At 37.3% G+C, this 26,009-nt stretch overlaps 1 protein-coding gene across 13 annotated transcripts in view; it reads right to left on the minus strand.

Moving 5' to 3' along the window:
* PUS10 (pseudouridine synthase 10) overlaps positions 1-26,009 on the minus strand; it is a 70,834-nt gene that overhangs the window by 12,126 nt on the left and 32,699 nt on the right. For all 13 annotated transcript variants that reach the window (XR_003144655.3, XM_025468519.3, XM_025468494.3 and 10 more), the window contains 8 exons: positions 18,150-18,184; positions 13,698-13,809; positions 11,544-11,605; positions 11,216-11,261; positions 9,010-9,074; positions 7,592-7,677; positions 6,383-6,508; positions 454-510 (listed from right to left, as the gene is read on the minus strand). Coding sequence is in view for 12 of the 13 variants with exons in the window: in XM_025468519.3 (XP_025324304.1) it covers positions 454-510; positions 6,383-6,508; positions 7,592-7,677; positions 9,010-9,074; positions 11,216-11,261; positions 11,544-11,605; positions 13,698-13,809; positions 18,150-18,184 (589 nt within the window). In the remaining variant the exon portion in view is untranslated. The remainder of the gene's footprint in view (positions 1-453; positions 511-6,382; positions 6,509-7,591; positions 7,678-9,009; positions 9,075-11,215; positions 11,262-11,543; positions 11,606-13,697; positions 13,810-18,149; positions 18,185-26,009) is intronic.

Here is a 26,009-nt window from a genome sequence, read left to right on the forward strand (position 1 = left end):
TATTAATCTCAAGCTCAGGATTAACTCTCATCATCTTTTTTTGTAATGCAACAATGTAAAATGAGAGAAATGAAGGCTAAGAGAGCAGAATCACTTTTTAAATGAAGATGTGCATTTTTGAAAACTGTACTGGTACTGCTGAAATGTTATCAAATGGAACAATTAATAAGCAAACTTTTGGAAAAACTCAGGCATTGCCTTATTAATGCATATAAAAGTCCCTTAGAACCTACAAGTATACAGTAAGGATGGCCTCTTAAGAAATGAATCCTGTTAAAATATAATCATATAATTTATAAAGGTAGCTCCACAATCCACAAAGCTTCCTCACCGGGAGAAGCCGTGGGCTCTGCCCACTTTGGTTTTAACTAAGCAACTACAGCGAACCTGCTGTCTGAGAACGATGACAGTCTGAAATTTAGTTCTAGTCAAGTGATGCTGTTGCAATCTTACCATTTCCTAATGTTCTCACATCTACATCTTCTCTTCCAGAGGAGGAAAAATTAAAACCTTTGCAAAGCAGATAAAGAAAAATAATCAGTAACATAATAATCCTAAGACTTTCATTCCCATCCTTTAGTAGAAACCCCATTTGTCAGAACCCCTGGGTGGCTTAGTGGCTGAGTGTCTGCCTTTGGCTTAGTCGTGATCCCAGGGTCCTGGGATTGAGTCCTGCATTGGGCTGCCCACAAGGAACCTGCTTCTCCCTCTGTCTGTTTCTCTGCCTCTGTGTGTCTCTCATGAATAAATAAATAAAATCTTTAAAAAAAAATTTGTCTTGAACAATCTACAGGAGAATTCCAAGGGATAGTCATCCCACCTCTAATCTCAATCTCTAATAAAAATAGCAATGATAATAAGAAACACCATTTAATGAGCACTTATTTTATGCTCTGAGCTAAAATTTTGCATACATTATTTCATTTAATTCTTATTATAATCTTAAGATATAGGTATTAAATAAAAGAACACCAAGCTTCCAAAGGGATAAGTACTTTTCCCAAGATCACATGATTAAATAGCAGAGCTGTTCCTTATGTCAAAGCCAGACCTTAGCTATCACCTGATGCCATCATCTCATCTCAAAGTCAAAAGGAGAGAGTACTGTTTGGAGGAAAGCTCCACTACAACCCTGGCCACAAGCTTATAGTGAAAAATCTATCATTTTATCTTTTTTTCCTTAAAACAAAACAAAGGAAAATCATTTATTTGTGAATTAAACTCTATGAAAAGGAGTGAAAAAAGGGTTTTAAAGGAAATTCTTTATATTAAACAAACTTAAGGTGCGACTACAACAAAACCAGTGTTCATTCTAAGATAGATGGATCATCCTAGACTAAAACGCTGCAAATGTTAGAATGGGAAATGGTATATAAAAAAGGAGAGGGGTTACACCACAGTGTTCTCTTTTTCTTTTTTTAAAGATTTTATTTATTTATTCATGAGAGAGACAGAGACAGAGAGAGAGAGAGAGAGAGAGAGGCAGAGACACAGGCAGAGGGAGAAGAGGGCTCCCTGCAGGGAGCCTGATGTGGGACTTGATGTAGGACCCCAGGATCACGCCCTGAGACAAAGGCAGAAGCTCAACCCCGAGCCACCCAGGTATCCATCCTGACAGTGTTCTCTAGATACAAAACTGATGATTTCACCAGCATTGCCATAGCAAACATTACCACAAGCAGGCATTATTATAAATGCTTCATACACATTAACACTATGAGGTAGGCACTATCATTATACTTGTAAGTAAAGGAGACAGACAGGATAGGTAACTGGCCTAAGATCGTATCACTGGTAGGTGGTGAGGCCAGAATTTGAACCAGACAGTCTCACTCTAGAGTCTCTTAACCACCACAAAGACAGGCAGAAGAGTTTAGACTTGTGCCCACAGGGAAAGCAAGACCAGTTTTCTTAGAGCAGGGATTAGAAAAGGCTGGGATGTTTGGAGAACTCTGGTCAGTCATTAGAGTTTGGCAAGGTGTAAGATCTCTGAACACATATATTGGGGGCTAGAACTCAGATTCACATCCTGTTTTATTCATTCAGGAACAAATATCTACAGTGGGTATGTGCAAGGCATTCTGCTAGATCCTGGGGAGACAAACAAGATGGACACAGCCCTTATCTTCATAGGGCTTACTATCTGTGGAAGGGTAAGGAATGTAATATAGTGGGTAGGTGAGGACAGGAAGCATACAGGAACATTCCCGTACTAAGAGCTCAGCTGCAGCATGAGCAATGAGGTTTATAATTTATTCCTCAATGGTCCAGCCACTTTGGAAGGCACAAGATGACGAAGAACAAGATAGCTGTGAGGGACAAATGGGAAAGGTGGAAGGAGAGTGAACATTATTTTGATAGCCATTTTTTTTCCCCAAGGGAAGAGTCTATATGTAAAGGTCCCAGGTAGATTTTAGAAAAACAAAGGTTAACAGGCTTGAAAAGTTCTATGAAATGACACTGAAGATTAGCTCTCTTTTCTAATAAGATATTTAGCTGTGAAGAAAGTAGGATTTCATTCTTCTTTCACCTCTAAGAAATCCCTTTTGTAAACCAAGGTCAACACTTTAGAGAAACAACCTCTGAGCTGTTGTTTACCATGTACTGCCAGGGTCAAGTGGGCTCCTCTCTGCCCACAGGACCCAAAGCTATGGGTCTCACAGAAAGGAGCAGCCCAGAGCTGGTTAGGTAAGGACTAGATACCCAGGGTAGGCCTAGAATTTGGGCTGCTGCATTAACACTTGAGAACTGGCCAGGCAAGCAGCCATGAAAGCCATAGGGTCAGGCTCTTCTCAAGGTAGAGAATCTAGGCCAGGCAAAGAGTAGGATTCTATGAAATATTAAGTCCCAAAGAACCCTCTATTCCATGTTTACACTCTGTTGTTAAGCTGTTAATAAAATCCATAGTAACATCAGTTAGCTTCTAGTCAGAGTCGACAGACTCAAGAGCAGCACTAACTAGGGGTGGATAGCTAAATGCAGAGTTCAGAATGGCATCTGGGAAGCTGAAAGATACTGACTGCCTGGGGCTGCAATCTGTCTTAAACCTGCCCACCTCCATCTCCAAACCAGCCATAATGTTAGGGAACCAAGGGATCCAGAGTGACTGAGCCATAACCTGTGAGTGGTAGGGGTGAAGGGAATGAACAGGACACAAAGAGGTAAGTCTACCAATGACAGCTAAATTAGATCAGAAATCTCCAGTTCATAAATTAGCCCAGAAAACTTCCATAAATCCTAGCTCATTTGTAAGAAAGAGTTGCAGAAAGCTGGGCTCTTGATATGTCCAGAGAAACATTAAATCCAGACAAAGGAAGAAGAGACATTTATTCTATCTCTTAGAAAAATATTTCAAATATGGACACTACATTCAGAAATCTTCTGGCGGGGAGTAACTAACATTTTATTCCTGTGAAATTACGAATATTAGCTGACGACAAAATTAAAAGGAGTATTAGGAAATATATGTTTAGGGAACCCTGGGTGGCGCAGCAGTTTAGCACCTGCCTTTGGCCCAGGGCGCGATCCTGGAGACCCGGGATCGAATCCCACGTCGGGCTCCCGGTGCATGGAGCCTGCTTCTCCCTCTGCCTATGTCTCTGCCTCTCTCTCTCTCTCTCTCTCTGTGACTATCATAAATAAATAAAAAATTTAAAAAATTAAAAAAAGAAAAGGAAATATATGTTTAAAATTTGGCTTTCTTTCTTTTTTTTTTTTTTTTAACGATTTTATTTTTAAGTAATTTCTACACCAAAGTGGGGCTGGAACTCACAACCCTGAGACTAAGAGTTGCATATTCTATGGACTAAGCCACCCAAGTGTCTAGGTTGAGATTTCTAAATTCACATTATGCCTTGTCTTATCTCCCTAATCCTGAGCAAAAGGCTCAAAGGGATAGATATTTCAAAAATATCTAAAAATACAAGTGCAAGAATCAGGAACTATCAGCAGTTCAGCTGGTCTGTAGCAGCCATCATACCCAGGACAGACAGATGATGGGATTGACAAATGAGCAGAGGCCAGAGGACAAAGGACTCAGAAGATCAAGTTCAGTAGTTTGGACTTTTATCCTGTATGTAGTCACTGGCAAGTTTTCAGCAGGGAAATAACATGACAGATATTCATTCAATAAGTGTAATAATAAATGGGTTAGGGGAAAATTTCTTTGACACATTTACTGTGAGAGTGTGTCTAAGTTTATTACTCACTAACTAGGGGATTAGCTAGTGGATAATATGATGTACCCATTTAAAAGTGACTGAGAAACAAATTTGTATTTCCCATTTGTATCTTAAGGAATCTTTATTTTTTAATTTGTATTTTTAAAAAACTTTACTTGACATAGAGAAGGCATGGGGGAGGGGGAGAGGGAATCTGAAGCCGACTCAGCACTGAGAACAGAGCCCAACACAGGACCCGATCCCACAGCCATGAGGCTATGACCTGAGACAAAAACAAGAGTCGAACGTTCAACCATCTGAGCCACTCAGGTGCTTCACGGGGAAGGAATCTTTATATAAGTAGCTAGAGTACTTCATATAATACTGCTTATATTCAAAGCTGTAAACCATTAGAGGTAAAACAATCAGAACCATCTTCCCAGAGCTGTCAAACATGAACCACAGAAATAACAAGTAATATATCTGAGATACGTAGGTTTAGCAAATTGATGCTACCGATCAGCCATTTCAAACAACAGGTTTTTATCCCCTAACAAGGAGCCAGTTAGCACAGAGGCTCAGCGGTCTGCTTTTTCTCAAGCAGCTCTTAATAAATTTAAGACACAATTACAGATGCTAAATACACAGTTTGCTTCATTTTCAGTTTGGGTATAATTTTTTCCCCCTCAAATGGAAAATGAAACCATGCTAACTTCATGAAAGATTTCAAGGGGGAAAAATACAGCTGGTTAGGAGCCTCCCAACAGCCCTATTGATAACGGGGGCTTCCTTGGGACCCAAATAATCAAAACTGAAATTTTCTTGAGTCATCTTATAGAAAGAGAGTAAGGGGGACCTAAAAAAGAGTTTGGAAGAGACTTTTTGGGCTAAAGTTTGATTTTCACATCTTCATAATTTGGATAATGCTTATGAGATAACCAGTATGTAAATATTAAATAGGTAAAAGCTCATGCCAATATCCTAGAGTCTTGACTGCTTAGATTTTGGAAAATGTTAGGTTGCTAGGTTAATTTCTTCTTTATTCAGTAAACAATACTTTTTAAAAAATTTTTAAAAAATTTATTTATGATAGTCATACAGAGAGAGAGAGAGAGAGAGAGAGAGAGGCAGAGACATAGGCAGAGGGAGAAGAAGCAGGCTCCATGCACCGGGAGCCTGACGTGGGATTTGATCCCGGGTCCCCAGGATCGCGCCCTGGGCCAAAGGCAGGCGCCAAACTGCTGCGCCACCCAGGGATCCCTTCAGCAAACAATTCTTAAAGACCCTTAAAAAGAGGGTCCATGAACCCAATAGGCAACAACAAATTATAAGAAGGATGTAGTTTAAAGCGCTTCTCTTTCCTCTTGACAAGCCAGAGAGCTGGAAGGAACAACAACCATATCTCTTCTCAATCATCTGCTTGCCATTCCTAAAGCAGGCTTGTGTTAAGGTGTTTCAGAGAGAAGGGTAGATATCTAGTTGGTTCCTCAAAAAAGGTGTTCTAATTAGGCTAGGAGACCCACTTCCAAGTAAATCTTTATTTACTGCCTACAGTTTTTCCTGATGTACAACATGACTTTCTGCAACTCAAATCTTAGCCTCTTTCTTCTAGTCTAATCCTAGGTGAAATCACATCTATGTATGCTGCCTGTGACCTGACAACCCTATTGAGACAAAGAAAATAAACCTGACAGTATCTGACTCATCCCACAAACCTGGGCTCATTAATACCTGGAAAATTAAAATACAACATACTATCATTAAATCTTTGTAAAATGATAGATGTTGATCTATTTTCTCTAATCTTGAACTTTATCCCAGGACAGTTGAGCAGTTAAGATGGAAGCTCCACATCTGCCAATGATTATTTTTGAACAAGCACTACATGTGGAAGGTGTGTTTTAATTTCCTCATATTCCCCCAAAAGAGGCCAAGTCTCAGGTGTCCCAAGGTCAGAGCTCAAGTACCCTCACTTAAAATAGTTGCAATGGTTTTGAATTTGCTCAGGAAAGAATAGTCATCTTGAGAAAGGAAAGAAAAACTTGGCTCAAATCCAGCCTAAGTCAGAGGTGCTAGGACACGGTGAGCCCTGTTCATGGGAAGCTGCCAAGCAAGGAGACCAGATGTGGTGATTTACAAAATTTAGAAATCCTTCCTGCCACCCCCAAGAAATCTATTCATGAATTATAATGTGTTTAAAATATGAATATTATAACACTTACTCTCTGCTTTGAATACTGCCAAAAGATGATCTGAAATTAATTCTTCCACTGAAGATTCCAGCTTCCTTTCTCCATCAATTATCCAAGGAGTCTGTGGTAGATTCCTGGAATATTTATTGTATCTCCCTGCCAAAGAAACATAAGGTAGCCTGGATGGAACGGTACAATTAACACAATAAGATAAAACAACTATTTATTGAGTGCCAATATCCTAGGTGCCATGATATAAAACAATGCTTAGCCTTCAACTAACTTACAATCTAATTTGGGAAGCCAGCACATACACATATAAATACTTAAAAGATTTAAGATAACAGTAGAAGAGATGGCTAAAGATATGATATGAATCATCAAATGGGCTCTAAAGGAATGCTCAATAAATTTATTAATCTGATTGGCTGACTGAACAAGTTATAATATAGAACACACCAAGGATCATTACAAAAAAAAAAAAAAAACAAACAAACAAAACAAAACAAAACAAAAAAAACAGCAACTACTGCTTTCACACCTGATTAATAATACTTTTAATGTAATACTCATTGGTGATAAAACATCCGAAGAGTTCAAATACAGGACATTTTGAAGTTTTTGTAATTAAAAAAACACCACAACCCTAACAATATGACTCACTGCTTTATGAATAAAGCTGCACTAATGGCAGGTAGCTTTTATTACCATGGGCCAAGGTATTATAGTTGAAACTAGAGAGCAATTTCATTTCAGTTATTACTGTGAAATAGATGTAGCTTTCAAAACAAAAACTATTTGCTAGATTACCTCTTGGGAAGGTCAATGTAACCTTTTTTTTTTTTTTAAGGCAGAAGCTCAGTCTTCAGTCATTTTGCAGATAATATAATTATTTTTTCAAGTTTGCTTTCATGCTCTCTATGGCTACATTTCTCCTGATCAGTTTCGGGTCTCTGCATCTACCCATATTTCTATGGGTATTGGCCATCTCTGGTGGAAACTGTTAAAACCCGAGAAGCATCATTTCCCTTTGGCATGGCATTTTAAAGAACAGAACTTAAGTGGGCCTTAAGAACACCTAAAGACCTAAAATAAGCTTGGCTATCAGTCCTAGTCCTCAATTTAACTAGTCAGAACCTAATAATGAAAATAAGAAGGAAACAGAGGAGAAGTCACTTGAGTTTTTCAGAAAGGAGAGTAAGTTGACAGTGTAAGTATATTCTAGACTAAATGTTTTACCAGCCACAAAAACAGCACCATGAGCACACTCAATTTCAAGAACAGTGCATACAGCCTTTGGTGAGTTTGGAGGACAAGGAAACTGCCTGCAAAACAAAATAAATTTTACAGCTACTATTTTCCAGACATGATATCGAACCACATAACTAGGATGAATCAGCATTGTCTGAGATGCACAGAGCCCAAGTCTCTCGTGGACCAAGCCACTCCCTACCTTTAAGTTTCGGAATCATAAGCATCCTTCCAGCCTCACATACATTTTAATACATGAGAGTGGCACTAAGTAAATCAGGGCTCTGCTACCACCTTTCACTGAGGAGGCCTCATGTTCCCAGATGATCATTTCCAACAGCCTTGAGATTTGAGAAAAATACCTTGTATTTATGAAGTGGATTAGCCATTTAGCTATCTGTGAACACTTGGTGCCAGCTTACAAAGCCCTTAATCATTTGATTAACTACTCACAGGAGTAAGTCCCACCTAGGGGGATAGTCTCCACCATTTTTCTCTCTCTCTCTTTCTCATTCCAACTATGACCTCAGGGCCAGAAAAAGTGGAATGTGGCAGACTCTGACCTTTTAGCTAAGAAACTTCCATCCAACTGAAGACAGACAGGAAAGAGCAATGTATAGCTTAATTTTCTGGCTACCGTCTGGGAACTTCCAAAGCCATGGGCTGGAGTCTACCTATAAATGACTAGATATGGAGTTACTCCAAATGCTCGGCTTGAAAATGTCATTGTTTCCCAAGATGTCTTAGCAAAGAAATCACTTAGAAACCCAGAAACTATTGCTTGTAGAGACTAGCTAACTTTACTTTCTAAAATTTAATAGAAGTATTTCCATTTTCTGAGACTTGCTTTTAGTCAGTAAGATAAATAAAACCTTCTTCATAACTTCATTGTTTGAAATTTATTCAAGGATATTCTGGAAGGATAACTATGATAATATTTTATTAAATAAAATGAACACAATGAGAATTAAAATATAAGGTTTATTGTATTTCAGCATATTTTAACAAGTGAAGAACTCATGAGTCTTTTTCTCCCTCTTCTGGAGATGGATAATACTCAAAATGCAGGATGAGGGATGTATTGGGACCAGCTCTGGGCTGGAGAGTCAGGAACTCTGGCTCTAAGTCCACTCTACTACCCAGTTGATATCTTAGGCAAGTCAACTCCCTTAATATCCTCTCTTTGGATTTGATTTATAAATTCAAATACCAGTTCAACAAACATTTATTGAACACTACTATGTGCCAGGTACCGTGCCAGGGAGTGGGGATATAACAATGACTAAGACACAATTGTCACCCCTGAAATGCATCCAGTTTTGTTTTAGAGATAATCCAGATTATCTCTAACATTCCTTTTGTTCAAAAATTCCATGATACTTCCATGTTTCTATACTTCTACTTACTTGCGGAAATCCTCTTCTTTTATCTTATTCAACGCTTTCATAACTGCCATTCTAGTGAACACTGACTATATAAGGTAAAAATGATAAGAAAAGACATTTTATCACCCAGACAAGAAAACATCAGAGGTGAAACACAGAACATGGTTGGAGAAATTACATCATTTTAAACCATACTTACAGGAGACAAATACTTAATAGCTTCAAGAAAATAAAACATAAGCATTCATACTGTCAATTCTCCCCACAACTCCTTCCAATTTAGTCTATGTCCATAATACCAGGTAGATCTAGAAGAACAATTTAGCAGCAGGTTTCCAGGCTATGAAGTAAATAGAGCCAACCAGCCTGCCCTGGCATCTAGCGACTCATTATTACTCACCAGCCACAGAAAAATTAAACAAATTCATCTACAACAAATGACCCACACTGGACTTTTTAAGATAGAAAAGCCAAACCACATGGTAGATATACTAGAAGAAATTAGTGCATATATACATAGCTTACTATGATAAATCACAATTGTCTCTTCTGTTTTGAGAAATTACACTTGGCTATAAAGAGGCACAATGTAGGCACTTCAAGAGTTTATCAACAAATCAATGATTTCCTAAACCCCAAAATATAGAGTTAAAACTGAAAAATTAGTGCCTATTTGTTAAGATATGAAATCTTAAGCCTGAAAGAATCTCAAAAGGTCATTTAACTTGCTTCCAGCAACAAACACCTACACTACTGGCCAAATGATGTGGTGTCTCATGCTTTGACAAAAATTTCCTTATTCTATTATTTGGTGCTGATACTTGTGCATTTCCTCAAAGATAACAAAAACTGAAATAAGATCTTCAATATAAATATGGCTATAGGTCATTTAGACAGAGCCTTTCAATGGCATGGTAAAGCAATAAGCTGTAGTTGTGCTCAAGATGTTGAGCCCTCTAATTCACAAAGGCAGAGGAGCAGGGCCTGGACAGCAAGAACTCCCAGCCTATTGCTTCCAACTTAGAGCAACTTCATTTGTTACCCTCAGGGCACCAAACGAACACGGTAATGTTCTAGGTGTACCATGATGTGAGAAAGGTGGGAAGCAGCGCTTTAGGCGTTATCTGTATTTGTAATTATTTCTGCACAGGGCATTTGACAAATGTTACAGACTCTTCTCACCCACTCCCCCACCTCCTGCCCCATTCCCAGTTCCAAAAGGCTCAGCAATTAGTCAAAGCAAGAGTAAAGACCAACAGATGTATCTTTGGCAATGAACTTCTATATTTTTTAACAACCAAAAGGATATTAGTAAAACTAAGAATGCCTGAGTCTCTGCATAAAACCAGCTAAGTATCTGTGGCATGAAAGCTTCCCATGATCATTGCCATGCCATTCTATCTTGGCATAGTAGAAACTAGAAGTACATGCTAACTAATTTGTTCATTAACATGCTCAAGACCAGCTCACATCAAATAAAGGAAAGTCAGAATAAAATGACCTTTTGCAAATGTAGCCTGAAATTGGCCATATTAATTCAGACTGTCTTAAGTAAAATAATTTATTTTGGATTATATTTCTTAAATACTAATTCCTAGAAAATGAATATTAGACAAAATTTGGAATGCTAACAATTTTTTTAAAGATTTATTTATTTACTTACTTACTTACTTATTTATTTATTTATTTATTTATTTATTTATGATAGACACAGAGAGAGAGACAGAGAGAGGCAGAGACACAGGCAGAGAGAGAAGCAGGCTCCATGCCAGGAGCCCGAAGTGGGACTCGATCCCGGGACTCCAGGATTGCGCCCTGGGCCAAAGGCAGGTGCCAAACCACTGAGCCACCCAGGGATCCCCGGAATGCTAACAATTAATATGGATTTTCCACAATGATGTAATTTTGAGATTAAAACCTAAAAGTCAAATTTCCCCCAAATGGGTAACAGTAACATCATTGAAACACTGCTTCTAAATTTAACACCAGGGAAACAAGCCAGACAGTGACACAAATATGAGATAGTTTGTGTTATGACTTCCTAGCTAGAGGCAAAGGTGTTTAGAGTTGAAAAAAATAAAAAAATAAATGTAGCAAATAGAAATATTTAAAGAACGATTCTTAGTATAATACACTGCCAGCATTTCTAATGGATATTATTTTGTTGTTAATTTGAATATTCAGCTCAGACAAAACTCAATAAAGAATAAAAAGAAGGAATCCTTACCTGTTTGTTTTTTGCTGGCTTGAAGCACTCTGGGCATATCGCACGTCTAAGTAAAATTCAAGTTAATAAAAAAAAGTCAATCAATTTATTTTGGGGTGAATGTAATTCAAATATATTTCATATATATATGAAACTCAAGATATCAGGAGTAGACAAAATGAATCCCTACTAGCTGTGCTGGTATGCCTACACCCTTATATTAGCACATTTTAAACCTTAGACATGACAAATTCTGATATGCTCACTACAAAGAGGAATACTATTTCATGAAAACCAGAAAGCATTAACATTGTTATACAATTGACATTGTTGTTTAGTAGCAACTTACAGGAAGTGGCAATCCTCAACTGTTTCTGGGTGAGCAAAGACCACACTTACTTCAAACAAGCTCTAAAAATTATAAAGAGAGTTTAAAAATGAGCAAAAGGAAACCAACATCTAACCACTTATGAATGGAAATAGAAATTGACTCTCAAAGACTGGCTCAGAAAGAGTGACAAGGAAAACTGGAAATACTACTGTTCTCAAATCAGCTTGTTCACAGGACAGGGGGAAGGAAATAGTTTTGTTTTTTGTTTTTTTACTTCTATAGCTCAATCACTAGTGATTCTACCAAAAAAAATTTTTCTAACAAATTTAAAATAAATTTGTAATGATTTATGTGCATGTATATGAATTTGATGTGAAGATGAAAGAGAATTCAGGGAACTGGAAAGAGATAACCGAAAGAAAAATTATTCCTGTTAATACTATGATTAGAATTATTAGCAAAGCAAAAGCATTTTATACACATGCTTAAAATTAAAATCTCTGTGGGAGCCTTTATTTTTATTTTTATTTTTTTATGATGCTTTAAGAACTCAAACTTCCTAGTGGCTTTGAGTTTCAAAAGAGAGTTCTTAATTTTCTATTACAAAAATGATACATACAAATTATAAAATAATCAAACAGAATGGAGTTTTAATCCCACACCACTGAGGTAGAATGTAGTAACAGTTTGGTGTATTTCTTTCTGGCATTTTTATGAATATAAACATAAACATATATACTTCTTAGGATATTAAACATACTTTTGGAAAATTGCTTTACTTAGTGAAGATTATGTTGTGGACATCTTTTCATCTTTTCAACTCTAGGGACTGTTGGACATTTAAGTTGTAAACTTTTCTGTTATTAAAAAATTCTACAATGAACATCCTTGCATACAAAAAAAAGCACAATTTCATACTCTATATATATTAATCTCCATAGAGAACAAAATTCCACATTGAGAAAAACAATAAATGCCATACCATGTAACAATTTTATCTTTTATTATTTCTGTATATACTGATTGCATTAGATTGTCAACAAGCATATTAGCTACTCTAGAATCACAATACTGAATACCTAAATTTCTTTTTGCTCTCTAATTTACAAAGTAAAATTAAAGACACTGCTTTTACTCAAGAAAACTTCACTCACTGTGAATCTATTAGACCACTGTTGCATCTTTTGTTTTCTATTTTCTGTTCTCACTGGTTTGACATGTAAAATTACTTGTACTTCAAAACTGAAGTTTGAGGTAAAAATATTTTGCATCAATGACTTCTCTAATTTCCAAAGTACTTTCATTACCTCATTTCCCCTCCATATATGTGTGAAGTGGTTTTATTCTCTATTCTGTCAGTATTCAGTTTAAAAGACAGAATTTATTCTTACTAACAGAGGGAAACAGAGCTATATAATTTTGAATGGTGAAAAATTTTTTTAAATTATTTATCTTTGAAAGATGGGTTTGTGATTTTACTTGAATAGAGGTGTGTCTGATAGTCATGGAATTTCCTTCAAGCACAGTGATGAAGCAATGAGGCTATACTATTAAAATCTAATTTAAGATGAGCTGGGAATATATCCTGTTTCCACATGCCTAAAATTCAGTCCATTCTGGAGACTGAGGCAAGGTCCATTCTGGAACAGGGGAGATGGTTAAGTGGTCTAGTTTCAAAGGCAGTCTTTACCTAAAATTAAATAGAGGGACTTGAGATACCAACAAGGTGGGAGAAATTGAACCCATGTTCACTGTAGTTGATTGATTATATTTGAAAACAAGATTAGCCACAGATAACCAAATTTAAATAGTCTAGAGTTGACTCTATACTTATTCATAGTTACTTATATATTGCTTTTTATCAGTATATGTCTCTCTCCAATTAAACTATAAACATATTAAAGGCTCAGATTTAATTCTAATCTTTTAAAGTCAGTTAGGGTACACAACATTTGTTACACTCATAAGTGTCTTAGATCACAAAGGAGTCTTAAAAAAATAAAATCTTTCTCAATTTAAGACGGCTGGAAATTAATATTTTAAAAGCTTAAAAATTCTCCATTGAGTTATTTAAAGAGAAGATTTTTTTTTGGCTAATCAATACTCTGCCATATAATGAAGTAAAACTGGTAAAACCAGAGATTGAAATTGACGATGTTAATGACCCAATACCTTTCCATCAATGGGAACACCCAGTTCCTCTGAAAACAGGGGGTGAGTTATCCATTTGTAGGCTTCTTTTAGCTGCACTATATCATTTCTTCCCAGCGACAGACTCTGCTTTCTGAATAACATAAAAATTAATTCACTGACATGAAAAATTTCACTTTTTCTAATAAAGGCAAGAATTTATGCAATTATTTTAAAATATTAATTGATTGCCTACTATGTCCCAGGCACTATTTTACACATTAGATAGAAAGCAGAGAACAAGCAGACAAAAATTCCTCAGCTCATGGACCTTATAATCTAGTAGAATCTAAAAACAGCTTTTTAATATGGTATATAAAACAGTTTTCAAACTCCAAAGACAAAAGTATACTAAGGAGTATTTCTGAGCCACCACTGCCAGATTCCAGGATTTACACATCAGAAGCCAGTAAGGTAGAACAGAAGGGATTGTTTATCACTCAGAAACAACACTGTGTATTACAATAATCTCATCCAGACTAAAAAGGTTTGTATCTACTTTCTTCCTGATAATGTGGCTTACTTTTGGGAAGTCAATGTAAAAGCTATACTTAACTGTCCAAGAAGAAACATTAAATCCTAAAGTATCAATGTGCTAAAACGCTTATCAATTTAACATAAGAAAAATGTCTGAATAAAATTCTGACATTCCTCCCAAATCTATTCATGAACCAACAAATAGGTTTGGGAGAGTCTCAGTTATGATCTCTAGGTTTTAGTTTGTAACCTAAAATTGTTATAGAAAGGAACTGAAGAGGGTGCCTAACTGGCTTAGTTGGTAGAGCATGTGACTCTTGATCACAGGGTCATGAGTTGAAGCCCCACATTGGGCATGGAGCCTACCAAAAATAAATATTTAAAAAGGAAGTAATTGAAGTAAAAAGAAAGAAAAACATGCATGGTATGATATTACTAAAACTGCTTTGCTATGCTGAGAATACTATGATATCACTAATGAATTAACAAGTCCACATCATTCAAATAATTAAAATGACAAATCGGTCTTATGGCTATATATAGGTCTGCTTTTAACAAAAGAGATGGTAGGACCAACTTGTGAATCATTTTTTCTATGTCCAATTTCACAGAAATGACTACTTGTATCAAATATTCATTGTAATTTAATTCTTGAAGACAAAATGTCACTACTAACTGCAGGTAGAAAACAAAAAGTAAGTTAGCTAATGGCTAAATTTAATTGATCTAAAAAATATATAAAGTCGACTTTCCTCTAAGAACACAAATTAACAAATAGTTGATGTACATATTCTATATCCAGCTAAGAGTATATAACTGGTTACACAGAATGCTTTCATATGCTTTGGTATTGTAGTTTATGATGAAATACCCAGATAAACCCTATATCTGACAAATAATCAAATTACTCTCTACATTCAAGAACTTATTGAAACACTGTTTGAGCTTCTTAAACTGTTCTTAATTCTCTATCAGAAACATTTTAAGCATTTTATTTTTTTAAAGATTGTATTTATTCATGACAGAGAGAGAGAGAGAGAGAGGCAGAGACACAGGCAGAGGGAGAAGCAGGCACCATGCAGGGAGCCTGATGTGGGACTCGATCCGGATCTCTAAGGATTACACCCCAGGCTGAAGGTGGCGCTAAACCGCTGGGCCACTGGGGCTGACCCATTTTAAGTATTTTAAAAGACTATCTTGATATTGTATCAAGAGTTCAGTGATATTTGCATAAAATAGCATCACAGTTGAAAAGTAATTAATGTATGAGAACACATTTTAAAGGATAAAAAGTTGAAATAGAAAACACAAGGATAGAAAACTATTTAAACATTCTTTAGACTCTAGAGAGTGAAAGGGTTGCAGCAAAAACCAATCCTAAATATGGGTTAAGGGATCCCTGGGTGGCTCAACTGTTTAGCGCCACCTTTGGCCCAGCGTGTGATCCTGGAGTCCCAGGATCAGGTCCCACACTGGGCTCCTGCATGGAGCCTGCTTCTCCCTCTGGCTGTGTCTCTGCCTCTCTCTCTGTGTCTCTCATGAATAAATAAATAAAATCTTTAAAAAAATGCTAAATATGGGTTAAAACATTATTCATGTATTTAAGAAAACTGGTATTTTAAATCCTTCATAGTCTTTGAAATATATTTAGACACCTTAGTCCAGTTTAAAAAACAAAACAAAACTATAGGTATTTTTTCCTTCCAGAGAAAAGGGCTAGTAGAAAGAGGTTAATAGACATCTTGGAAACCTTAACCTTCTAAACAAGACAAAAATTTAACACTTAAAATGCCAGATTTTCTTCCCTTTTTTTTTTTTTTAAGATTTATTTATTTATTTATTTATTCATGAGAAACACAGAGAGAGACACAGGCAGAGGGAGAAGCAGGCTCTCTCCGCAGAGAGCCTGATGTGGGGCTTGGTCTGGGGATCCGGGATCACGCCCTGAGCCCAAGGCAGACACTCAACCACTGAGCCACCAGGCATCCCAAAATGCCAGATTTTCAATCCTGTAAATTCAATGTGCCTTACTAACTTTTCTAATATAATTTCGGGAGTTTTCACAGAGGTCCTTAGCATATCCCTGATGGTCCTAGAGGAGTTAGTAGTCACTGAGGTAAATTCAGTCCCAATTGAGTAGTCAGTAACTACATTTCCCTCTCTCCCCTGTCAGGTAACTACTGATGAGGATACCAACTGCAATCACTTTTGCTATAGATACAACATGACAACCATTCCAGAGGAAAGATAAACCAAAATATCCGAGCACAATTAATTTTTCTAAATTCTTTGAATCTAAATTCTTTGAATTTCTAAATTCTTTGAATTCCTTAATGGCAATTCCTCTACAATATATTTTTTAAATTTTATTTATTCATGAGACACACAAAGAGAGAAGCAGAGACACAGGCAGAGGGAGAAGCAGGCTCCTTGGGGGAGCCTGATGTGGGACTCGATCCCAGGACCCCAGGATCATGGTCTGGGTCAAAGGCAGATGCTCAACCACTGAGCCACCCAGGTGTGTCCTTCTCTACAATATTTTGAATGTAGAATGAACTACAGATACTGAGGGAAAAGATTAGTACTTGCTATTTTTTCTGTGCCAGTATCTCTATATCAAACAGGATCTTTTGGAAGAGCTAAACTTAGTTTGAAATTCTTCAATAAAGAATACAGCAGCAACTCACAACCAATGTCGATGAGAACTGGAAACATGCCTTGGCTATGCTAAGAAATTTCTCAAACATAGGATCAAATTTTTTTATGCCAGAATCACAAGCATTTGAGACTAATTTAACATAACCTAACTAAACCCCAAAACCTTGGATAGATATGCTGCTATTACCATTTCAGAAAAGCAGATGTGAAATCGAAAATAAACAAAAAAGCCAAATCAATTACTTTTTAAAACCAAACAAGATTATAATACAGAAATCTATACTTCTCTCTGTGCTTTTCTCTCCAGAGTACACAGGAATCTTCCAGTAGTCACATGGCCCCTTTTTTATATTGGTATAGAATATTTAGTTTCAAAATCCAAAAAGGTCTGGAAAATTAAAGATTTTTTTCTTAACTCAGTTGGCAACCTAACACTGACTTGAACATGTGAGGCTGTTTGGATACTTTGTGTAACAGGCTTAGTGTGAATATTCATGTTTCACTGCAGAAATATTAACGTGTTTGATTATGGAGTACCACCTCAAACCATGGAGGGAAGGGGTATGTTAAATATGGTATTTCATACCAGATACATTTCTAAAATCTAAAAAAATTCTCAATTCTAAAACACATTTGGTCCCCAAGAGTTTCAGATAAAGGACTGTGGACTGTCTATACCCAGATAAACTCACTGTTGTTCTGCTGTAAGTAGGATTTTACTTTATCTTTCATAGTGTAGTTTTATAATTTAATTTCTTTTTTAAAATTTTTTTTTTAATTTTTATTTATTTATGATAGTCACAGAGAGAGAAAGAGAGAGAGGCAGAGACATAGGCAGAGGGAGAAGCAGGCTCCATGCACCGGAAGCCCGATGTGGGATTCGATCCCGGGTCTCCAGGATCGCGCCCTGGGCCAAAGGCAGGCGCCAAACCGCTGCGCCACCCAGGGATCCCTATAATTTAATTTCTAAGACTAGTATAAAATTTATTCTTTTATAATAGGTTGCCAAGTTACATTATATAAGCACCTAATGTATAAATATAAAATATGTACTTACATTCATTTAAATCTACAAAACAATGAATCCACTTTAATAGAATATCAATAATATGCCATTCAAATAAACTGATTAAACAAGGTTGACACCTAAATTCATAAAATAATTTTTTTTTCTGTTAATCTCTCTAGGAGCTAGTGAACTTCCTTTTAAAAGAGATAGTAGTAGTAAAAGTACTTGAAGATTCAGGTAGCTTTTATTTAAATGATCAATTTAAATTACTTACCTACCTAATTACTTACCCCATTTCCTGTTTTACCAGCAACGATGTAGCATGCTGTAAGCAATTTAGTCACACCCGGAAAAAGAGAAAAGGAGGAAAATGTTCATTGAAATGAAGTTCCAGTATCATTACTAAAGTACTTAAAAATTTGTTAATCAAACTCTCCTCTTTAGGGGAGGAGTTAATGTTCAGAAATGTGGCAATGATCTCATTGTCATTTAAAATCAGAAATGAGATAAGATGCCACTTTTCAGTGCTGGGTTGCTTGTGGCCTAGGAACTCAACAGGGGTATCTTCCTCCTCCCTACAGATTTCTATCTCATTAATGAGGTATAAGTGTTTCACACAGGTAACTTACTTTTTTCTTAAAATATCTTCCTATTTCACAGACGAAGGCCAAAAGTGACCTAGGATATACTATGTCCCCCAAACAGAATTGAAGTCCTCAGTTTTGTGTTTTAATAGGGCTACCACATTTTTAACTCTATCTAATTAATGATATCCACATGTAAGTGTTTAGAAGTAAAATGTAACAATATCTGTAACTCACTTCAGAATATAACAAAAAGATGAGTGGATGGATAAACTGATGACAAGATCTATAATAAAGGAAATATAGAAAAATAGTAATGACTATAGAATCTAGGTGGGTGTATGGGTGTTCACTGTACAATTCTTTCAACCTTCCTGTATACTGAAAAATTCTCAATATAAAATGTTAGAGAAAATGTTCTGGGAAGAATTAATCAAAAACTGAAAAAAGTTGCTAAAATGGAGACAGTAACACTCACCATCACAGTTATAAGGGTTAAATTCATATAAAATGCTTTACATAGTAAAGTATGTGACACGAAGATTTCTGTTTGCCAATAGGCTCCCAAAGCTGTCACTTTACAGAGAGCTAATGACATGTCCTACCTCAGTATATAGCATTTTGTGAACATGACAGGAGCATACATGTGTAAGTTGATAAAATACCGTATGTAGTCTCTGCATCACCTCTCACAAATGTGGCCATTCATTATTGCTCACATCTACCTCAAGATATGCCCCCCAACACACACACATACATGTTGTGGTTCATATGTAGAATCCTGTCCTTTTTTTTTTAACTTCAAATGACCAGTAGGGCACTAGACACTTAAAGACTTGCAATCATTTGGAATTCTTAAGTGTATTACGTTGTTCAGACATGAGCCAAGCAGAATAAATTAATGACTGGTCAAATAAGAACTAGAACTGTTCCCAATGCTAAACATCTCATCAGTACCTTCTGATTCAGTAGTTTGTTTACTTTGTAGCTCAACCTAATGCCACTGATAGTACTAAAAGACTCCATCCTTCTTTCCTTCCATTTACTCAAGCCCTCTTTAAAAAGGATATGGGCATGGTATAATAATACACAAATTATTAGGAGTCAGGAGATCTGGTTTTTAGGCTTTACTAAATTTCTGGCACTCAGTTTTTTTTTTAAGATTTTATTTATTCATGAGAGACAGAGAGAGAGAGAGAGAGGCAGAGACACAGGCAGAGGGAGAAGCAGGCTCCATGCAGGGAGCCTGACGTGGGATTCGATCCCAGGACCCCAGGATCATGCCCTGGGCCGAAGGCAGGCACTAAACCGCTGAGCCACCCAGGGATCCCCAGCACTCAGTTTTCTTATTGGGTAAAATGAAAGAGTTTGACTAAGATGAATGTAACTTAAACTATTCTGGATGGCTAAAGGTCACCATTAGTAGGAATTACTATACTGTTGGTTTTTTTTTTTTTTTTTTTTTAAGATTTTATTTATTCATGAGAGACCCAGAGAGAGAGACGGAGGCAGAGACACAGGCAGAGGGAGAAGCAGGGATCCCCAGTATAACTGTTTTAGAATAGAGGCTATTAAGACTTATAGGACGTTAAGATTAAAGAAAAAAAATGTGAAGAATGATCTCCCCAAACTGAAACCTTATAGTCAATATTACCCCACCTTCCTCCAGCCTCCATACTTTAAGAGATCAATAAATATCTGTTTTCTTATCCATAAAGGGATATTAATATTCTCCTTGAAGGGAGATTGTGGGGATTTAACAAACTTGTATATGTAAGGAATCAAGTAAGATTCCTGGCATGTACCTAACAAATAGTTACCTATTACTGTCATTTTTAAAATTAAAACCTTAACTGCAATAAAATTACCATCCCTTAAAAGATTTACAAGACTTGGGATGCCTGGGTGGCTCAGCGGTTGAGCATCTGCCTTTGGTTCAGGTTGTGATCCCAGGTCCTGGGATTGAGTCCCACATGAGGCTCCCCACAGGGAGTCTGCTTCTCCCTCTGCCTATGTTTCTGCCTCTCTCTGTGTCTCTCATGAATAAATAAATAAAATCTTAAAAAAAAATTTACAAGACTTGAAATTTACAATCCTCTCCCTCACTTCCCAAACTGCTCTGCTATAAGAAGTCCCAAAATCCTCATGGGTATGTAAGCTACAGAGAGCTATCTGTCCTTTCTTTAAGAGGGTGAAGATTCTTCTGTCCTTTTTTAAGTGACCTTTCTCTCTCCTTTTTTGAGGCAAATTCTGTTTTCTACAGTCACTTTCAGGTGATGCCATCAAATCTGCAAAGTGTCCTGCCATCCTCTGATTATAAAGTAGGGCAGAACTGGAGGTTGCCAAGGGAAACCAGATTACCATGTGTAACATATAAAATTAAATCAAATGTCTTCAGTACCTGAGATTTGCTAAAGGGTTTTTCCTTCTTAATCCTCCGCAGGCTTTCTGCTCAAGCATGCCAGCAGGTTGGACAGAACTAATCACACAGCAGGGGCTAGGAGGCTGAATCCCAAAGAAGTCAGTGTTGCTCAATTATTCAATTTTTACTACGTGCTAATAATGTCCTGGACCTGCTTCTGCTGAGGAAGAAAAGTACATTTCTCTCTTTCAGGTCCTAAGATAATTTTAATAAATGTTCTATTCCTTAGTCAGTGGGAAAAAAATCATTCTCTAGAGTAAGCAATTTAATTCTTCTTCCCCAACAGAACCAAATGGCATTAAAGTTATCAAGTTTAATCAAATTTGGTACCAAAGGCAGCATGTCACCTCCTGAAAATTCAGGAACCACACAACTTAATCCTGGACTCTGCTGTAACTTTGCTGGAGGATTCTAGGCAAGTACTAGATAGAGCAGTTGAATAACCTGCTTGCTAAAGTGCTGTGTACTCTTGTATATCATGCATGCACACGCACACACAAACACACACACACACACACACACACACACACAACCATGGAAAATCTATGCCTGGGAATGGCTTTAGAGCATAGAGTTCTGAGATGGGGGTTCATCAAGCACCAAACAATGAGAGTGTGTAACAGTAGTACCAGAAATTGAGGCTGATTTAAGCAGAGGTGGCAGGAAGAAAGGATAGAGAGACAGAGGCATTAAAAATGGCATGTTGGGGGGCTACAATTCAGTAAAAGCTGGTGCCTAGGGTATTTATAACGTGTGCATAAATGTGAGTAGATGTTCAACAACTAGAGATGAAACTGGAAAGGTCAGCAAGTTTTAAGTGCCAAGCTAAGGCATGACTCCAAAGAATGAAACCATAACAAAAGAAGTGCCACATTTACGCACATGCAAAGTCCCACGGCTGGACAAAGAATGGACAACATTCGATCTTTTTTTGACATTTGATCTTCTGTAATTCATCAAGTCACAATATATGCATCATCTGCATACTATCATTTTTCCTTATGCGTTGGCTCAGGAAAAAAAAATAGCTCTTATACCAAATTACTTCATTATTTTATATATATATATACATATATATATATATATATATATACACACACACACATATGTGTATATATATATATAATCCTATATATATGATAATATATAGTGTAGGAATGCAGAGGAGTACAAAGCTGTGAGAGATAACTGAGACAGACTGCCAGGACTTGGTGACCAGCAGTGATACCAAGGTTTCTAAATTACCACTAATGCCCTTTTTAAAACTCTAAAAATCTTTCAAACCCTACACATCTCCTGGACTCATTTATAAATAACAGAGATAGTATAGATTTGTACCAACAAGAAAATGACAATAGTTGTGTGATCAACTAGAGGTATTACTCCTTATTCTCTCTTTTCCCAACAACTACACATACACATACATACATTTAGTTATTCTACTGGCACACAAATAGGCAACTGGGAATTATGCTAAACAACAAGGTCAGTAACAACAGTACCTCTCCCTTCTTCTTCCCGCCCAGGATGCCTCCCTAACCTTTCCTTCTTTCCCTCCCTGTCCCCCAGCCTGCTACAACCATGAGCATCTGCCTCACCAAAGCCCGCTCCTCACTTTGTGTCAGGGTTGTTTGGTGGCAGGCATGGTGGCAGAAAGAGGTAGGTAAGAGAGGAGGGAAGAGAATGCACTCCTATAACCTTTGCTGGTCTCTACCACCTAGCTGAGGTAAAGACTCCTTGCTCATGTCTCCTACCCCTACCACCTGGCTGCCTCAACCTCACTCTTCTTTTTTTTTTTTTAATATTTTTCTTTATTTATTTATGATAGTCACACAGAGAGAGAGAGAGGCAGAGACACAGGCAGAGGGAGAAGCAGGCTCCATGCACCGGGAGCCTGATGTGGGATTCGATCCCGGGTCTCCAGGATCGCGCCCTGGGCCAAAGGCAGGCGCCAAACCGCTATGCCACCCAGGGATCCCAACCTCACTCTTCTTTTCCCGGGTCACTGATGTCTGATGTAATGACTAACAGACTGAGTCTGGGTATCTCTTCTGATGAATGAAACTTATCAGCTATGTTTGAAAACCCACCCATATCCTCTACATTATCTTTCCCTATAGGGTTCAGGGGGGAAAAATGGAGTGAGACATAAATCCTTCTCACTCCAGCTTTTCCTACTACTGCTGGTAATACAATCCTTGGGATAGCATTAAAAAGATTGAACTTTTTATTTTTGACATGGCAAGAGGGGAAGACTAAGAACAAATCAGCAAAGACAGAATGAATCTGTGGGCCAAATTAGGTTGTACAGCTCTAATGACCTAGTTCCCAGGGGAATTCTCTATCTAAGTTGTGAGTTTTAAGAAAGAAAATTTCTCTTGTATTTTCCAATATTCTAGGTGCTGATGTGTGCCTAGCTCTGAAGGATTCAATTGGAAATAATCACAAAAGGAAATTCAGTGGGGGTGGGAAGGTGGGGTAGGAATGGAGGTAGGAAGCGGGATCAGAAAAGACAGAACAGCTTCCATGAATGAAAGGCTCTGGGATAGGGGCACCTGGGTGACTCTGGTTGAACATCTGCCTTTGGCTCAGGGCGTGATCCCAGGGTCCTGGGATCGAGTTCTGCATCAGGCTTCCCACAGGAGGTCTGTTTCTCTCTCTGCCTATTTCTATGCCTCTCTCTTTCTGTGTCTCTCATGAATAAATGTTTTAAAAAAAGGCTCTGGGATAGACATGAAGAGAGGTATCACTCATGTAAAATCTAAAAAAACAAAAAACACACACTCAAATGAATAAAGAAACAAAAGGCAGAATCAGACCTATAAATGCAGAGAACAAACTGATGGTTGCCAGAGGGAAGGAGGGTGAGGGATGGGTAAAATAGGTGGAGGGGAGTGGGAGACACAGCCTTCCAGTTATGTAATGAATAAATCACAGGAAAAAAGGGTACAGTATAAGGAATATAGTCTTATATCATGGTCATATATAATATCATTATGTCATAAGAGAGATGTATCAGAGCAGATGGGAGCTACACTTGCGATGAACATAGCATAATGTATAAACTCATCAAAACACTACATTGTACACCTAAAACTAATGTAACATTATGTGTCAAATATACTCAAATTTAAAAGTTTAATAATAAAGATATGGTTCAGTCTTGTCCTTTAGTGTCATATGCTAATGAGAAGGTGACTTGGCAACTGAATTTCAGGTAACTCTGGAGTTAACAGTGAAACAAAGACATCTCAACAAATATCTGTTAGCCACTGGGTGTGGCTGAGGATGCAAATACTCTTCCTCCTAGAATTTGATTTTAGAGAACTAGCATTCTCACTGACATACAGGTTAACGTAAAGTAACTTTGCAGATTCAAGAGACTTCAGTGTATCAAAAGCTCAATGTCAAGTCAAATACAATTTTGCTTCCAAATTACTAACCAGAAAAACATTTTTTAATAAATGTTAACTTTTAGAATACCAAAGAGACAAATTAATTGTTAATTGCTGAGATCTATTAATTGTTGAAAAAGGTCTCTTCAATAAATAACTCAAGAATTCTATGAAGATAACTATTTAAAAATTATTCCGAGTTATCACAGGAAAACTACAAGGCTGAAATCATTCTGTGTGTTGAACCTGATTTGCTACTAGGTATATTCCTAGGGATAAAAAATTTATAAAAATTTAAAAAAATTAAATTTAGGTATTACTTTTTAAATATGCAAAAGTAATTTGTTATTATAAAATAAAGACTTGTGACTTCAAGGTGGTGGACTAAAGCCCTTTCTGTCTGTACCTCCTTTGAAAAATCATCTCAAAATCAGATGGAGAATGAGAAACAGAAAAAATAGTTCCATCTACAATGAAACAACAACAAAAAAATTACTTATCACCCCAACTCTGCATATATGAAAGACAAAAAGGGACTGCAGGAGTGGAAAGTGGCAGAGCCCAGGAAGCTGATCCTTAAGGGAAATACTTGCCTCTGCAAACTCAGCAAAACCGAGGATTGGAGGAGCCAGACAACACAGGGTGAAACTGGTAACAGAGGGAATGGCTAATGGCTTGTGGAAGGAATGGACAGACCCCCCAGTCCTCTCCCTGACACCAATCAGGAGGAGATTTCTACTCTGGAAACCAAACTAGAGGTTTCTACACTCAGAAGCCCCAGGCAAGATGACAGACAGAGGAAAGCCCTGCAAAGGAAAACAGGAGGGTTCAGTGAGAGTTTCTAGTCTGCCTAGAGACCTGCAGCTCCCTTTCCTACCTGCACTGGGCAAACAGGCAGCCAAACTTATAACTCTTTGGACAGAAGATTAGAAGATTCATCTTTGGATAAACTGGATGGTTTCTGAGGGGAAAACTTTCAGAAATTACATAGGTCTCTCCATGTAAAAAGTCAGTTTACCACCTGTTCTCCTCCAATAAAACCCAGTCAACAAGCCCCACTATCCTGCTCGGCATAGACATAACTCTCAATCACTTTCTAAATGCCCCATGCTTAACAATGAATAGACAAAGATCGCTAAGCATTTAGTAAAAATCTCTAATGTGAAAGGAAGAAAACAAAACAATAAACACAAAAGTAGAAAGAATAATACATGAACTCCCATGCACTCTTTGAGCAGCTTCAAGTTACCATTAGGCCAATCTTGTTTATTCTTTTTTTTTTAAGATTGTATTTATTTATTCATGAGAATACACAGAGAGGAGAGAGAGAGAGGCAGAGACACAGGCAGAGGGAGAAGCAGGCTCCACGCAGGGAGCCTGACGTGGGACTTGATCCCGCGTCTCCAGGATCAGGCCCTGGGCTGATGGCAGCACTACTGGGGCTGCCCTAATCTTGTTTATTCTATCTCCATTACCTTTTTTGGTTTTTTATTTGTTTGTTTGAGAGAGATGGGCTCAAGTTTTTTTTGTTTGTTTGTTTTGTTTTTTTAAAGAAAATCCAACCCCATGAATTCCTTCCAATGTAAACATTTTTTTGAGATTTGATTTTTATTTATTCATGAGAGACAGAGAGAGAGAGAGAAGCAGAAACACAGGCAGAGGGAGAAACAGGACTCAATTCCAGGACCCCGGGATCATGACCTGAGCCAAAGGCAGTTGGACGTTCAACCACTGAGCCACCCAGTTGCC

Source organism: Canis lupus, chromosome 10 (assembly GCF_003254725.2).
Source record: "Canis lupus dingo isolate Sandy chromosome 10, ASM325472v2, whole genome shotgun sequence".
In the NCBI taxonomy this organism is placed as follows: Eukaryota; Metazoa; Chordata; class Mammalia; order Carnivora; family Canidae; genus Canis; species Canis lupus.